This window comes from Triturus cristatus, chromosome 5_2 (assembly GCF_964204655.1).
Source record: "Triturus cristatus chromosome 5_2, aTriCri1.1, whole genome shotgun sequence".
Lineage (NCBI taxonomy): Eukaryota > Metazoa > Chordata > Amphibia > Caudata > Salamandridae > Triturus > Triturus cristatus.
In genome coordinates this window covers 541,429,510-541,445,145 of record NC_140588.1, presented here as the reverse complement: position 1 = coordinate 541,445,145, position 15,636 = coordinate 541,429,510, and the positions used below count along the sequence as shown (strand labels likewise).

Genomic DNA, 15,636 nt, shown 5'->3' with positions numbered 1-15,636 from the left:
TGATCCAACCAGCTTCTGTTAGAGTAGGTGTTGTAACTGTTGTTGGGGCCCTATCTAAACTATTGATCATCCTCCAAAACTTTGGCATTTTTGCCCAGGATATTTGTATTCCTTTTAATTTTTCTTCCCACATTGACCTTCAAAAATCTCTGTATATCATCTTGAGTTTGATGCAGAGCTTATGATTCCCTGGCCACTTCTTTGTTTGTCTTAAAATTCTGTTAGGATTCCTCTTCAGAATACGACTTGCAGTTGATACTCCAAACCTGCTTACATTTTGACCTTGGTCTTTAAATTGCCGAGCGTTATGGTTATTTTTTGATGCATAGGAGGCGATTTATTTCTCTGTAAAAAGAGCCCATTGCGCTGAATCCACCAAACAACAATAATCGACTATTGTTAGAGCTGTATGCCTAATTGAGACATTAGCTCCTTTCGGCCAACACAGCCTCCTATAGTTTACATTTATTACCTCCCCAGAAAGGGACTTTATCTTTTGATTTCTTGAACCTTGGATCTGAATCTCCATGATTTGTTGTCCATGATCTCAAGTGTTTTTGTAATATGAAAGGAAGATATCATTTGAAATAAAGGTAAAGTTATTATAGTATAATCAATTGCAGATGCCTGATGCCTGGTAAGTCCATGCGGATGGTAAATCTTGTTGGTGCCTTCCATTTAGGACCCTTGGACCAAGGTAGCCCAGATCGTTAACTAGATTCATTCCCACTCTCTCTCTCGACCCAATACTCTCTACCAATACTCAGCAAACTGATCCATTCCGCTCTACAGTAATGACTGATTGGAGACAGCCTATAAGTGCAATATAATATCATCTCGAGCAAACAACAACAACAGATTCATTTTAAAATGTCCTGTAATTATAATTTACGGGTGCGTTGCATCTTGTAATTGTTGTAATAAAATATTTATAAGTTTACTGGACATTGACTTTCTGACACTTGCATCAGGAGCTATATAAACATTGAATATTAATAAAAGGTTTGTAGTAATATTATTCCTATTTTGAAATTGTACTAATAAGATATTGTTCTTATCTATGTCTACCTGTTAGCTTCTCATCTTCAAGTCAATTGCTATGAATGTTTCTAGGCCCCCACCTGGGCTCCCATATCTCTTAGTTTTAGTGGCTGGAGCAAAGTATCCAGTGAATCCTTCCAACATAAATGTTGGAATTGCCCATGTTTCTGAAAGTAATACAATTTGAAATTTCTGGTGCTAGTAGTCCATTAAGCAGTTTGAGTCTTAGTTTGTACTCCATTTGTGTTCCATGGACATAGCTTTATTGTTTCCTTTGTGTGGACGAGTAATTGTGGCTGGGTACACTATTTTTTCCTGTCAGGCCCGAGATCCACCGTGTAGGGCTGTTGTCAACCAACCTTGGTTAGATTAGGGTCCCCTCTGTGCTTGCAGCTTGGTATATAAGGCTGGTGATGAGGTAGCTGTTTTACCAATAGGATTTTTGAGAATTGAATATACTTGACTATTACCATCTATGTTTCATGGATAATCAAATTTCTCTGGTAAATCAAATGGCCTGGGATAAAGAATGTGCGGAGGCCTGATGATTTTTATTCCCCAGTTTAGGAAAAACTCTTTTTCTTGAAGGATTTGTCCAGCTAGTTGACTAGAATTCCAGGTCAACAGCATAAGTTCTTGATTCTTACCCTCTTTGTTGGGTAGATTCAATGTCTTCTGTTTACATTTTTTCAAGCAATGGAATTGCTTTTAAGAGTTTTAGGCTGTACCTATGGTACAAAATATCATGATTTCCCTTGGACTGTTATTCAAGTGTGAAGATTGTTTGACTACTGCCTTCATTACGGGCGTGGGTTGGTATTTTATCACCTGATCCAAGAGTTATATAACCTTTTTTGGTGGTGCACTCAACTGGAACATGTCTAACAACTCTGTCCTGAGGCTGGGTTCTGCTTGGATGTTGGCCATATCTTGTCTATACTTTGTATAGACGATGGTTGGGTCATTGCTTTTGTGTGCATTGAGCTATCTGTAATGTTTTCATCTGCCACTGTGCGGAACCAAGCCTCGTCCTTTTGCCGTTTTTATCTGCCTAATATATCTGTATGGACAAAGGTGCCTTTATCCAATGGGACGTTCATATGTGTTGTGGATTTACTCTCTTCAACAGATGAGATATTTCGCAGGCTTTTCCAACAATTTTTTGGGACTGACCCACCTCTTTTTTTGGTGTTGTACAGCGGTGTATAAACATTCTGCGAGCCCTCGGTCTGTTGTCCGGTAGGATCTATTGTTACTTCACTTATTTCAACAGGGGTGGTGGTCCTCGCATTTTTCCCTGAGTTTTTGTTGAAGAGAGAATAGTGCTTTTTTCTTTTTACTAATCCCATGCAGTCCTGAATCTGAGTTTTCCCAGGCTCCTCATTGGGCCTGATTATATTGTCCCCTGTTGTAGTTGTTGCTTTTGTAGAAGAGGTTTTGGCTATCCTATTTTATATCTTATTTCTAGATTTGCGAAGGTTTTTCTTTTGTTTTTTCGACTTTATGAAAGGTGGAGGGATTGGTTGCAGACCTTCAGGCACCCCCATCTTTTCACCCAGTGGCTCAGTGATTTGGTTTTGAGAGACTATTCTGTTACACCTTATTTTATCAAATTTGCCTCTTTCCTCCATTAATTGCACCATGGATTTCTTATCGCAGCCTGGGTTTTCCAGATTCCCTTTTATAGCTTCAATTAAAGTAGTCAAAGCTTCAGGAATTGTGACTAATTTATTAGTGGTGCACAAGTACAGTCTATATATATGACGTTGTTTCTTCCAATTACACGGGTGTTATTAAATTGTTCAAAGAGGCCAATTTCTGACCAATTCCCGTGCCTGATTTTGCCATGACATTAAGGTGGTCAATTTGAACTTCTATTTTATTTGATTGATACACAAAGGCTTTTTGTGTCAGTTGCAAAGTTTTAAAGAAGATATCCCATATAGCTCCTGATTCAACATTTGATGGTGTCCGTAGCCTCGAATACAGTCAAGGTTACGTTGTATTGGACTTTTATTCATATATTATGGCCCTGATTGTTCTTCCATTTCTATTTTAGCTTGTGTAGACTGAGATCTAGTGATAGGATAGCTGTTTGAGCACGGCGTACTCCAAAGTTGGAGATTGTCTGCTTTCGTCGGTTCAGCTTCTACTTGGTAGGATTACCACAATACCACATCTCCTTTAACGTATCGGTTCTAGCTTCTGCATTAAATTGTGGCACATTCTTAGTTCCATTAAATCTTGCATGTTATTGCTCCAAATTTCCACATTTGATTTATTTGGGTTTTTTGAGGAGTGTGATTTATTGGTTCACAAGCAGTTTTGTGATTTTTAATAATACATACTGTAACTTCAAGTGGGATTGGCACGCCTGATGTCAAAATTTGCCTATGATAGTTTCCTGTGGATTTCTGAGATAAGTTAAAGATGTTTGGAGGCTGTGGTGATAGTGGCTCTAGTGAGAGCATCTCCAAGTCTGTTATATGTCCCCATTGAGAGACCTTATTTTCTGACAACTTACTTGAAAGTCCCCATTTAAACTGATCCATGCTGCTATTGCCATTATTGTCTTGATTTAGGCGTTCACCCCACTAGCTGGTGGTATTGTAGAGTACATGAATCTTCTTGCAGAGTAAGCATAGCTCCTACCGGATCATTCAGAAAATCAAACTTGTGCAGGATTTTCATTGATTTTTTTATACATCCGTACCACGGGTGATATTAATGGTTGATTCACCCTGTTTAATTTTGCCTTAAATGTTTTTGCAGTTGTCAATGATCGAAGTTTCTTCTTTCTCCTTCTGGGGGGAAAAGGCGCTCTTTCCCGACCTGAACGCATGATCCCGTTATCCTTAAGTGGTCTTATCCTGGTCACTTTCTCATATCTATTGTTCATGCAATGAACCCCTTAGTAAAGTACACGGCTGATAACCACGATTATGGCTTAATTGAAGATGTGAAGTGTCCCCTATTCCTGCTCCTTAGTATCTTTGTGTGATATTTTATTGGTAGTAATTCACAAGTCTTTGTGCCAGCACTCCACCTGTACGATTGTTACCCAATGCCAGGAGGAGGGCACAATCATTGCAGAGCCTTCTTGGGCCCTATGATAATACCAGCTGCCCCTTTTTGTCCGTTCTTATATTACTACAGGCAGGCACAGGTGTAGCAGAGGTCTACTAAATGTAGCTGCCCAGCTGAATATCTTATTTTGAACCCGGCATGTACAAAGACTTGTATATGTCACACTGCCTCATGTAGTTTCAAATGCTGCTCCAAATGCAGTTGATGTGGCCACAAGCAACTCCTCTTAACTTCCAATAATGAGCACTTTTACTCATGCAGGCACCTAGTGTAACTCCCTTTGTCACTGTCTTCACTTCTCCCTTCCTGCTGAAAACAAGTGGCGAGCCCCCGCCAGCCAGAACACCCTCACTAGCAGGCAGGCCTGTTAGAACGCTTTTACAATGCAGGCCAGGTGGCAAGGGAGTGCAGGGAGGAAATGGTGCATTGTTGAATTCTAGACACAGGAAGAGGGAGCAGACTCCTCACCAAGGCAATCCGCACCGGCCTAATGCCAGCCACTTCCACCGCGCAGCGAGTAGTAGCACATTCCTACCCTTACCGCTAACTGGTGCATCACTGGTGCCTGCTTCCACCGAGGCCCTGGCCTGGTACATCCTATCCCCCCTGGCAGACCACAGTCTTCCCTAGGGGCCGGCAAGAGGTGGATACTGGGGGCTGGGAGTACCAATGGCTCGAGGTCCACAACGTTGCCTGTTTCCCCGAGTGTTCAGTTGCGGGGAGGATAAGGCTATGGGACGGTGGAGAGAGACTTTACTCCTTACGTCGCCACAGAATCAAGCGTATGATGTCAGGCTTGATCAGCAGTGCAGAGTTCAAACACAGGATGCAGATTTTTGAATAGCCATCCCTTGCACATGCTAACAAAGTTATGATTACCAGAAAAACTGGAAACAAATTGAGAATAGAGAGCTAAGGGTTAGAAAGAATTCTATATATGTTTTAAAACTTCTGATTTAAAAACAGGGTTAGCTGAAATGTCACTGGATTTTGGAATGTTTTTTGTTGCCAATCAAATACTTTTCCAGACTTTTCGAATGGATCATATCATTGCCTCAAAATCATTTAATAAGTGACATTTCTGCTTAGTTAATGTTGATGCAGTTTACAGAGGAAAATCAAGCAAGATTTCTAACAACATAAAGGTCTTAGATTACTCCTTCACTACAGATACCCAACCTCCGAGGGCAGCATTCTATGTGACTCATATGTACTACACATTTGTGACTGTCCCGCTTCTTACATATTATCAGGCACTGCATCAAACCCGCCTGAACCTCCAATCCCACACTCTGAAGACAAGTGTCAAGCCATTAACCTTCTCTTCAAGGATACATCTAGAAACACATCGACAATACCAAGCTTGCTTTTTCTCTGACACCCATCTGTCCACACTGCATCACCTAATGTCATCCTTCCAAGCCCTGTCTCTTACAGGTTAGTTAGGTTAGGTCTCTTACAGACCTAACTAACATCCTAAACTCTCTCACAATCACAATCTACCCCTCTATTGACTGTATATTTGCCTTTGACTCTATACATGAGCAGTGCAAAAGGAACTGGGTTCAAACTAGCCTGGCAGAGGGGGTGATGCTCTAAAACTGGTCCCAGGATGCTTGTTTCTGGTCCGGGGAGGACCTGGCTTGGCAGTTCGGGCTGGACTGTTCTCATGAGGCACAGGGTCAAGATTGATTTGCAAATGGCTGCGTCTAAACTGGGGTGACATGGTGAGGAAAAGAATGATGGATTTAGCCCAGATCTCTTGACGGGGGAAGGTTTGATTTGCTTTGCATTCCGTCCATCATCTGTGTGTCTATACATGAGCAGGTCATTGTGCTAGCTCCCCCTGCAACAGTTCTGTCCAGCTTGCACTCAGTCTGCTAACCTCTGCTGCCTGTCTACCTACTGTCCTCTGTTTGCACCTCCTAGGCTCGTTTCTTGCTATGTTTTCCATTTCTGCTCGTTTTTCTGCCCTCTGTTTTGCCAACCACCTGACCTCCTGGACCAACGTCAACGACGAAGAAACACGCAAGGTCATGAACTCCATCCACTCTGGATCACCGTCAGACCCTTGCCCTCACCACGTGTTCAACAAAGCTGACGCAACCATCGCAACCCAACTACGGAAGGTCATCAACGCCTCCTTCGAGACAGCCACATTCCCGGACAGCTGGAAGCACGCCGAAATCAACGCCCTCCTCAAGAAGCCCAAGGCGGACCCCAAGGACCTCAAGAACTTCCGACCCATCTCCCTCCTCCCATTCCCGACGAAGGTCATCGAGAAAATCGTCAATGCGCAACTAACCCGCCACCTCGAAGACAACAACATCCTGGACCCGTCCCAGTCCGGCTTCAGACGAAACCACAGCACGGAAACAGCCCTCATCGCCGCCACAGATGACATCAGGCGACAACTCGACAACGGCGAAACTTCAGCCCTCATCCTCCTGGACCTTTCGACCGCCTTCGACATGGTCTGCCATCGCACCCTAAAAACACGCCTTCAAGAAGCCGGGATCCATGAGAAAGCCCTCAGCTGGATCACATCCTTCCTCTCCGACAGAACCGAGAGAGTCCGACTCCCACCCTTCATATCCGAAGCCACCAACATCCTCTGCGGCGTACCCCAGGGATCATCACTCAGCCCGACGCTGTTCAACATCTACATGGCCCCCCTCGCACAAGTAACCCGCCAGCACAACCTCAACATCATCTCCTACGCCGACGACACCCAGCTCATCCTCTCCTTCACCAAGGACCCGCACACCGCCAAAACGAACCTCCACGAGGGAATGAAGGCCATCGCCGAATGGATGCAGAGCAGCCGTCTGAAACTGAACTCGGACAAGACGGAGGTCCTCATCCTCGGTTCCACCCCCTCGGCCTGGGATGACTCGTGGTGGCTTACAACGCTGGGAACGGCACCCACGCCTACCGACCACGCACGCAACCTCGGATTCACCCTCGACTCCTCCCTCTCCATGTCGAAGCAGATCAACGCCGTCTCCTCCTCCTGCTACAACACCCTCCGCATGCTCCGCAGGATCTACAAGTGGATCCCGTCCGAAACAAGGAGAACTGTTACACAGGCCCTCGTCAGCAGCAGGCTGGACTACGGCAACGCACTCTATGCAGGAATCCCAGCCAAACACCTGCATCAACTACAACGCATCCAAAACGCCTCTGCACGTCTGATCCTCGATGTACCCCGATGCAGCCACATCACCCCCCACCTGAAAGACCTGCACTGGCTCCCCGTCGACAAGAGGATCACCTTCAAACTCCTCACCCACGCACACAAAGCACTCCACAACACCGGACCAGCCTACCTGAACAACAGACTCAACTTCTACACCCCCACCCGCCAGCTCCGCTCAGCAAACCTCGCCCTCGCTGCTGTCCCCCGCATCCAAAGAAAGACCACCGGCGGCAGATCATTCTCCTACCTCGCCGCCAAGACATGGAACACCCTCCCCACCCACCTACGGCAGAACCAGGACCTGCTCACCTTCACAAGACATCTCAAGACCTGGCTCTTCGAGCAGTAGTGGTTCCCCCCTCCCTTCAGCGCCTTGAGACCCTCACGGGTCAGTAGTGTGCTATACAAATTCCCTGATTGATTGATTGATTGATTGATTGTTTCTGCTTATTTTTCTGCCCTCTGTTTTGCCTTTTCTGCTTGTTTTTCTGCCCTCAGTTTGCCCACTTACACTCGGTTTTACCTTTCCTGCTTGTTTTACTGTCCTCTGTTTTGTTCCCTTCTGCTCTGTTTTGCCTTTCCTGCTTGTTTTTCTGCCCTCTGTTCTGTATTTTCTACTCAGTTTTCTGCCCTTCTCTTTGCCTTCTCTGCTCGTCTTTCTGCCCTCTGTTTTGCATTATTTTGCTCTGTTTTGCCTTTTCTCCTCATCTTCTGCTCTCAGCTTTGCCTTTTCCGGAACATCTTTCTACCCTCTGTTTTGCCTTTCCCGCTTGTTTTTCCTGCCCTTTGTTTTGCCTTTTTCTGCTTGTTTCTTCCCTCTTACTCCCATTTCCCTCCTTCCACTGTTTCCCTCCTCCCACCACCCAGCACCCATCCCTCCCCCCAGGATCTACTTAATGGAGGCTGCAGCACAACCTCAATGAGCAGGTCCTTGTGCCAGCTTTGCCTGCAACAGTTCTCTCCAACTTGCCCGCACTCCGATACCCTCTGCTGCCTATCTATCTGTTGCCCCCTGTTGTGCCTCCTCTGCTCGTTTCCTGCTCTGTTTTGCCTTTTCTGCTTGTTGTTCTGCCTTCTGTTTTGCCCTTTGTGCTCGCTTGTTTTTCTGACCTCTTTTTTGCCTTTTTCAGCTTGTTTCTTCCCTCTTCTCGCTGTTTCCTCTAGACCTGTCATAGAGGGAGCAGGCATGACAGAGACCTAGCACCCCTGTGCCCATATACCCCCATGGGTGAAAGTGCCGTGCTCTACAAATGCTCATTGGTTGATTGATACAGTGCCACACTGCTTTCCAGCTAGCTTTGCACCACACTCATACCAGATTTATGCTTCAGTTACCTACATACACATTAAAGAGCTGTACATTTTTTGTGTCCTAATTATGGAATGTTCCTAAATACCTGCACTATTCTCACCCACACCATAAAACACAAAAATATAATTGCACAGGGTAGAATTACGATTTGATGTTTACTTGCAATTTTTTTCATGTTGTTTTCACTGTACAAGACTTAATTGGTGTGAGAGTCAATCCCCAAGATAAGAAAAGCCAGACATTTTTAATACTTATTACTTATTTTCTTATTGTGGATCAGTAATTCTATACAGACACATGAGACGCAGATGCCATTATTAGAATGCATTACATTTATATATTTGTTAATTAATTGAAAATGGTGTTTGTCCAAGGTATGTGTGCTCCATTTAGTAAACAACTGAGTTTTGTGGAGCAGAAGTCAGCAAGACTTGTGGTTCACCCACCTCATTTGCAGTTAGGAAAACTGCCAGGATTCCGGGAGCAGAACCTCATCTGGCTCTACCATAGGAGAACCCCAGCCTATCCACCACCGGGCTATGCCTGTGGATTGCAGAAGGCCTGTACTATTTAGAGTTGACGTTCCAATGCACAGTTTTATTCAGGGGCCCTGTGTTTGGGGAGAAACCTCCCATTACATGAGAGCCTTTCTTTGATTGTATGTTTCTCAGAAACAATCGTCCACTGTGGAGGTTTGTTTCTGAGAAGCACAAAAATCAAGCAGAAGAGCTGAATCACCCAAATATAAACTTCTGCCAAAAGTGCTCCCAGTGTTTTAGTAGAGGCACTTCCATCAGAAATGCCTTTCTGGAAAACTGGAAAAGACAGGCAACTTAAAATGTGGTGGGTGTTGTGCCGCAGGGTGGGCTGGAGTGACTTCTCCGCTGCCCCAGCAGGGTAGGAGGCATTCTGGTATTCCATATGTCACTTCCCCCTCCATCCTGGTTGTTTCGCCCTGTAATGCCAATCCAGTCCCTCTCATTTCCATGTATAACCTTGAAGATGTTCCTGCCTGCTAATCTCAGTTGCCTGTAGGGGCAAGGTCGCAGAGCATTGATTTAAAGGTAAACATTTTTCTTAGATTTATGGTCAGCTTGTGCACACCTGAGATTGATTCATGTTTTATTATTAAAGAAGTGCGAGTGGCTTTCTAGACCCTAATGGTGAATCCTTGCATCGTGGCTTGCACTAGCGCCTTTTCTGAGGTTTTGTGAGAACAATGATAATAATTGTGAGACTCATTTCTCACACCATTTCTCATTGTTTTCCGTTCTCTGTACAAATGGAAATAGGTTTCAACCCCTGAAAACATTCCTACATATATATCTGGATAGAATGTGGGCAGAAGCTATTGCACAGCAACATGTGCATAGGTTTGAATGTGTTACTCATTTCACAATGACAGACGCAGATCAGAATTCCATGCAAATGACAGACTGTCAAACCTACAGGTTGATCCCTCACTGCAGATGTGCATGCAGCCATCAATCACCCCCGACAGCACACGATTTAGAAACTTTACTGGAGTTGCAATCCTCATGAAGACACATAGAGCACCAATGGACTGCTCCATACAGCAAGTCTTCAGTAGCCCACCGACCCTGTTCTTGATGGCAGACCCTGACACCCTGACCAGAATTAGAAATTCACATTAATTATTCAGGTGGCTGGCACATTTACATAAAGCATGACATTCTAAACTATCCCACCTCTCAGTGTTTACGGTGGAATTTATTTATTTTGGTAGTGTATTACTCAAGACCCAGACGGTGCATTGTATAATATTATTCATCTTGTCTCTCGGTACTGTACTTCCTTCCTCTTACCCAACAACATTTTAAATTTGACCCCTCAAGGTCATGCCATCTGTAACATTTTGAATCTGATGCTCAACCTACTGAACACGGACGAAGCATGCATGATGTCACTAGCAACTGGACAAATACTCATGAAGTGCTGTCATCCTATCAGATGAAAGCGATGGTTATGAATATACCTTTATCAGACATATTTATGACTGAAAATGGTAGTAGAAAATTGTAAAGTGACAGAACTGTGATACATAAAAGTTATAGAATGTTGGAGGGCAGGCAGCAATGTAGTTGGTGCCACCAGGCTCTGTACATGTAAGGTAATTGTATGCGGGGAGGGAGGGAGTTTTGGAAAAACACTATAGTTATTGGTACAGAATGTAAGGTTTCAAATAGCATGTGATGTTTTTATATACATATTTAAGATCTTGTGCGTCTATGTGACTAATGGAGTCAGAGGATGTTAAGTCCATAGTTTAGAAATTCGAATCTTGTGATTACTAGATAAGTGTAGATGTTTTGTGCTCTTTTGTCCCTTGAGTGCAACTTTTAACAAAAAGACGCAAAAATCAAATCAGGTTTGCAGGGGTCAGATCATATATTTCATGCTCCTTCGATTATCAAGTGATCTGGTTAAGTCGCCCCCCACTTGCACATCATTTCAATGCAGCAAGTGACCCTAATGAGAGACAAGGCCAACTTATAAATATGCAGAATTTATTGTTGTGTACTGAAACAGCAGAGCATTAGAGAATTATTGTAAACATAACTGCAGCCCTTACCAAAATGCATTTTTCAATTTAATGACATGACTATAAAGCCAACCAGGAGAGTGGTGTATGGTGAAAGTGGTCGATGATGCCCCCTTCTTTAGATACTAATGACATGTATTGTTCCCATTTCTCTGCCTCTCCCCTGAAACATTTAAGATTTCAATGATTTCATATTGAAACGTAGATTTCAGCAGGTGCGAAACCTGGAGAGGAAGTTTTCTAAACTACCCAGATATTTAGCATTTGCTTTATAAGAGAGTTGATATCATCCAATCTAACGTGTACTGCACCGAGCACAATGACATTGCAGGGCACAAAAGATTCCAAAAGATAGCATTATACAAAGGCAAGCCCTGCCTCTAGGTGTTTGATGCAAGCAAAAAGATCAATTCAATGTTGATTTAGAAACATCGGGTCAGCAGGAAAGGAACTGGTATTTTGTAACTAACAGAAACATGGAGAGCGCTAATACCAATGAACAAAGAAGATACATAATAGCTGAGGCTGTTCTGTTGGTGGTTGTGCTAGAGCTCCTTACTCTCTCAGAGTCCATTAAAGAGGAGAAAGAGAGGCTACTTGAAGTCCTTGACCACCTGCTCATATGGAGGGGGCGGTGTGTTGCAGTAGGAAGGCGGAGGTGGGTACGCTGGATTTCCTTGAGGTGAGTTGGGCTGGACATGGAATGCCGAAGCCATGGGGTTCATCATTGGCCCTCCTGGATCAGAATAGTATTGCATTCCTGGCTGCACGGATCCTGACAAGAAATGGAATGAGACAAAAATCTTTTAGTACAATAATATTTCAGGACCAGATCACGTGTTTTGTTATTCAAAATATTTGTAAATTAGGCATATCAGTACAATTACCCTCTTTTAATATTGGGTCACTATTTGAGGGGGGTGAAACCCTTCTCAAGCAGCAACCACAATTCTTCTCAGGGTGAAGTAACAAGCAAACCCTAAATTAACCTGTGCTCAACTCTCGGGTAGTTTGGCACAGAGCAGCCAGGCTTAACTCAGAGACAATGTGTAAAGTATTTGTAGAACACTTCAAACTGTAACACAGTGAGAACACATCACAAAAAGAGCCCACAACAATATTAGAACTATAGAGTGATTTTTAATAAAGAAAACAAGATCAAAACAAAACAAATCCAATTAGTAGAACCGGGGATATTGAATTTAATTTTTTTTAGAGACAATAGAAAGAAAACGCATAAAGCACAAACTGTGGATATCTGGTCACATCGGACTGGGACAAATTCATACATTTAGGCAGACCACGATGGAGCATTAGCGGGTTACAGGGATCCAATTAGGCCCACTGAACAGAGTACCTTAAATCCTGGTTTGCGGAGCGCTGTGTGTATCCGCCTTGAAAATGCAACACACAGCCCAAGCGATGCATTGGTTCTGAGATGCTGCGATGCTCCAGTGTGAGGTCCTGTTGCGTCAACATCAAGGATCCCATCGACGTGGCTTGCGATGCGAAATCGGGGATGCGGGACACAGTCGGGCGTCGTTAAAGAGGCTCCTCTCGATGAGAGATGCAAGAGCTTGCATCGAGGATAATTGATGCAGTGGCAGTTTTGAAGGCGATGCGGGCTGCAGTCGCAATGCAAGTCTTCGCGACATCTCCAACCCATGCAGCAGCCGAGATGAAGTAGTTCTGCTTGGGATTGGGCCACATAGCAGAGAAGATGCAATGGTTCTGGAGGGTACACAGAGGCTGGCAAAACACCTTAAGCTCACTTTTAGGGACCCAGGACTGGGGTGGCACCACTTGAAAGGGTAGACTCACAGATGGCAAAGTTTAGGTGCAGATGCAAGGTTGTCAGAAGCCTGTTGTGTCTGAGGCTTCAGAACAGAAGGCCAACTAACTAGCCCTTGGAGTCACTCTGGGTTTTGAGCTCAAGAGAAGCAGGTCCAGTCCTTCTTATCCAGGCAAGAGGGCAGCATGCAGTCCTTCTTCCTGGCAGAGTATTCACAGGTCTAGAAGTATACTGAAGCGGTGGTGTCTGAGGTCCAGTATTTATACCCAGTTGGGCCTTTGAAGTGTGGGAGAAGCTTCTGGTGGTTTCTCTTTGAAAAAACCTCCAGGCATCCTACCTTCACCGTCTTGGCTTCAGACTAACATAAGGGGGTACGCGGACCTTTGCGTGGAGGCAAGACACAGTCTATAAAAAGATAGCACAGCACATAAAAAGATAGGGCAGGCCTTTGTTTACCTTTGTAAATCAGGCTCTGTGTTTTATGGGAAATATTCCACGAGAAGACATCTAGAGTTAGACTCAATGGACCTGATTCACACTTTTTACATTTTTGAGTACGTTTACTACGTTTGGCTACTCACAAAATCTGGGAGTAAGTTACTATAAACAAACAGCAGTAACTATAGCATCACACATCGCCAACCCCTGGTACTGCAACACCCTCCCATGGAATTAATGGAGGAAGGGAATTAAGATAAAACCCCATAGCAAATAATGGTAAATGACTGTAATAATAATTTGCATAAAAAAATGTATTAATTTTTTGTAATCCTCCACATCATTTTAAATATTACTAATGTATATCCTTTTTTTTTTATTGCTTAGGTGGGAATTTATTTTTTAGTTGAAACTTAAAGAATAATTTAATTGAAGTTAATATATTTCCAATAATTAAATATTTATTAATACTGCAGTAGCTGTGTGTTCTTGTTTTGTTCAACATTTAAAATATAAATCAATTTACATTCATATTTAATATTTATTTTCAAATTAATTAATTGTATTTATTTTTCCTATACTTTGCCACAGGGAGGCTCTTAAGTCAGGGCAAAGATCACCACATGGTAAAGTATAGGGAAAAATAAAAAAGATGAATTTGAAAATAAATATTTAAAATATGTTTATGTTAAATAATTATTTACATTCATTTAAAATATTTATTTTAAATGTACAACAAAATAAAAGCAATGTAAACTTTTGAAATAAATCTTCAATAAATGGAAATGCATTAAATTGCATTCATTTTATTTCTGTAAATTAAACTTTAAAAAAATCTCACCTTAAGAAAAAATATTTTTTATATGCATTAATAATTATTAAACTCCATATAAGTAATTTTATTATATTGTAATACAAATATTCTTAAATTGAGTTTTTTTTTATTAAAAAAAGGTTTTTACAATATTTTATGATTAAAGGATAAAGGTGTATTATTTTTTAATTTTTTAACAATAAATTACATTTATTTATATTATTTCTATTTTAAATTTCAAATAATTTCATTTAATAATATTTCATATGGTGTTATATGTTAACTCCCTGCCTCCATCATTTTCAATTTGAGGGTGTTGTAGTACCAGTGGTAGGCCATGTGTGGTGCTAGACTTACTACTTTTTTTCGAAGTAATTTTCACTGGTATCTTGTGAATAGTCAAAAGCAGTAAAGTTACACAAAAGTGTAAGAATTGCAAGTTACCTTTGGGAATTAGGACTTTTTTTTTTACAAACTGAACTTACGCCTTTGAGTAACAACTTTTGATCTCTAGTCGTGATCCTGAACTCTGCAGGTTAACTATCAGACTATAAGAGATTTAGTTCAAGAGGGACTGCCTGAATTTCAGCCCTAGTTTTCCAGGGTTCAGCCTAAAAGCTATGGCCACATTCCATCACATCACAAAATCACACAGTGAATATTCAAGAAGTGCAATCAGGGGGGTCACAAAAATCCAGCATTAATAGATCATTTGGAAAATGAGAACAAGATGTGGCCTCAAGTAGGGATAGATTCCCAACTTGAGGCTACAGTGGAACACAGCAGGAGTATCCAGACAAACCCAACTTGACTGGACCTCTTTTTTCCTACATGTACTCTCGAGCTAGACTATTTGGGTAAAAGAGAGGGTAAGCTGCAGTAGTACAGGATAGACCTTTCTTGGCTGTACATCTTCCTCTTTACAGGCTCCAGAGACAGAAATGGCCATAGAGGACACTTCATGGAGAACTAATGATAGAGGTTATGATTTGAAAGGAAGATTTATTGTGTGAAGGAACAAAAGCACTATCAATTACCAAAATACAGAGTTGGTGAACCAGGGCCGACTGCAAGCCCCATACTGCATTGCCTGTAAGCTGGGGAGGAGGAGGCGGGAGAACACATAAGCGCCAGTCGGGCTCACTACTTAAAGGATGCTTACCTCCTGCAGCACGGAACATGTCCGGGCATGTACCCAGGCAAAGACTGTGCCAAGAGCAGGTCCATCTGAGCCCATCTGAGACTGGGCTGGGCTCTGTCTCTTGGTACTACATCTTGGGAGGAGGTGTCAATACCTAGAAGAGAAGCTCTATAAAAATTGGTTCCTTCCACGTTCTATCTCAGTGGGGCTGCAACCATGTTGGGCTGACTTTATTAACCTTCTTAATTA

The 15,636-nt window shown here is 42.8% G+C and overlaps 1 protein-coding gene across 1 annotated transcript in view; it reads right to left on the bottom strand.

The window, feature by feature from the left end:
• Positions 1-8,786: 8,786 nt before the first annotated feature.
• VOPP1 (VOPP1 WW domain binding protein) overlaps positions 8,787-15,636 on the bottom strand; it is a 438,410-nt gene continuing 431,560 nt past the window's right edge. Inside the window, exon 5 of the mRNA XM_085607625.1 lies at positions 8,787-11,977. Within this exon, the coding sequence (XP_085463751.1) occupies positions 11,796-11,977 (182 nt within the window). The 3' untranslated portion in view covers positions 8,787-11,795. The remainder of the gene's footprint in view (positions 11,978-15,636) is intronic.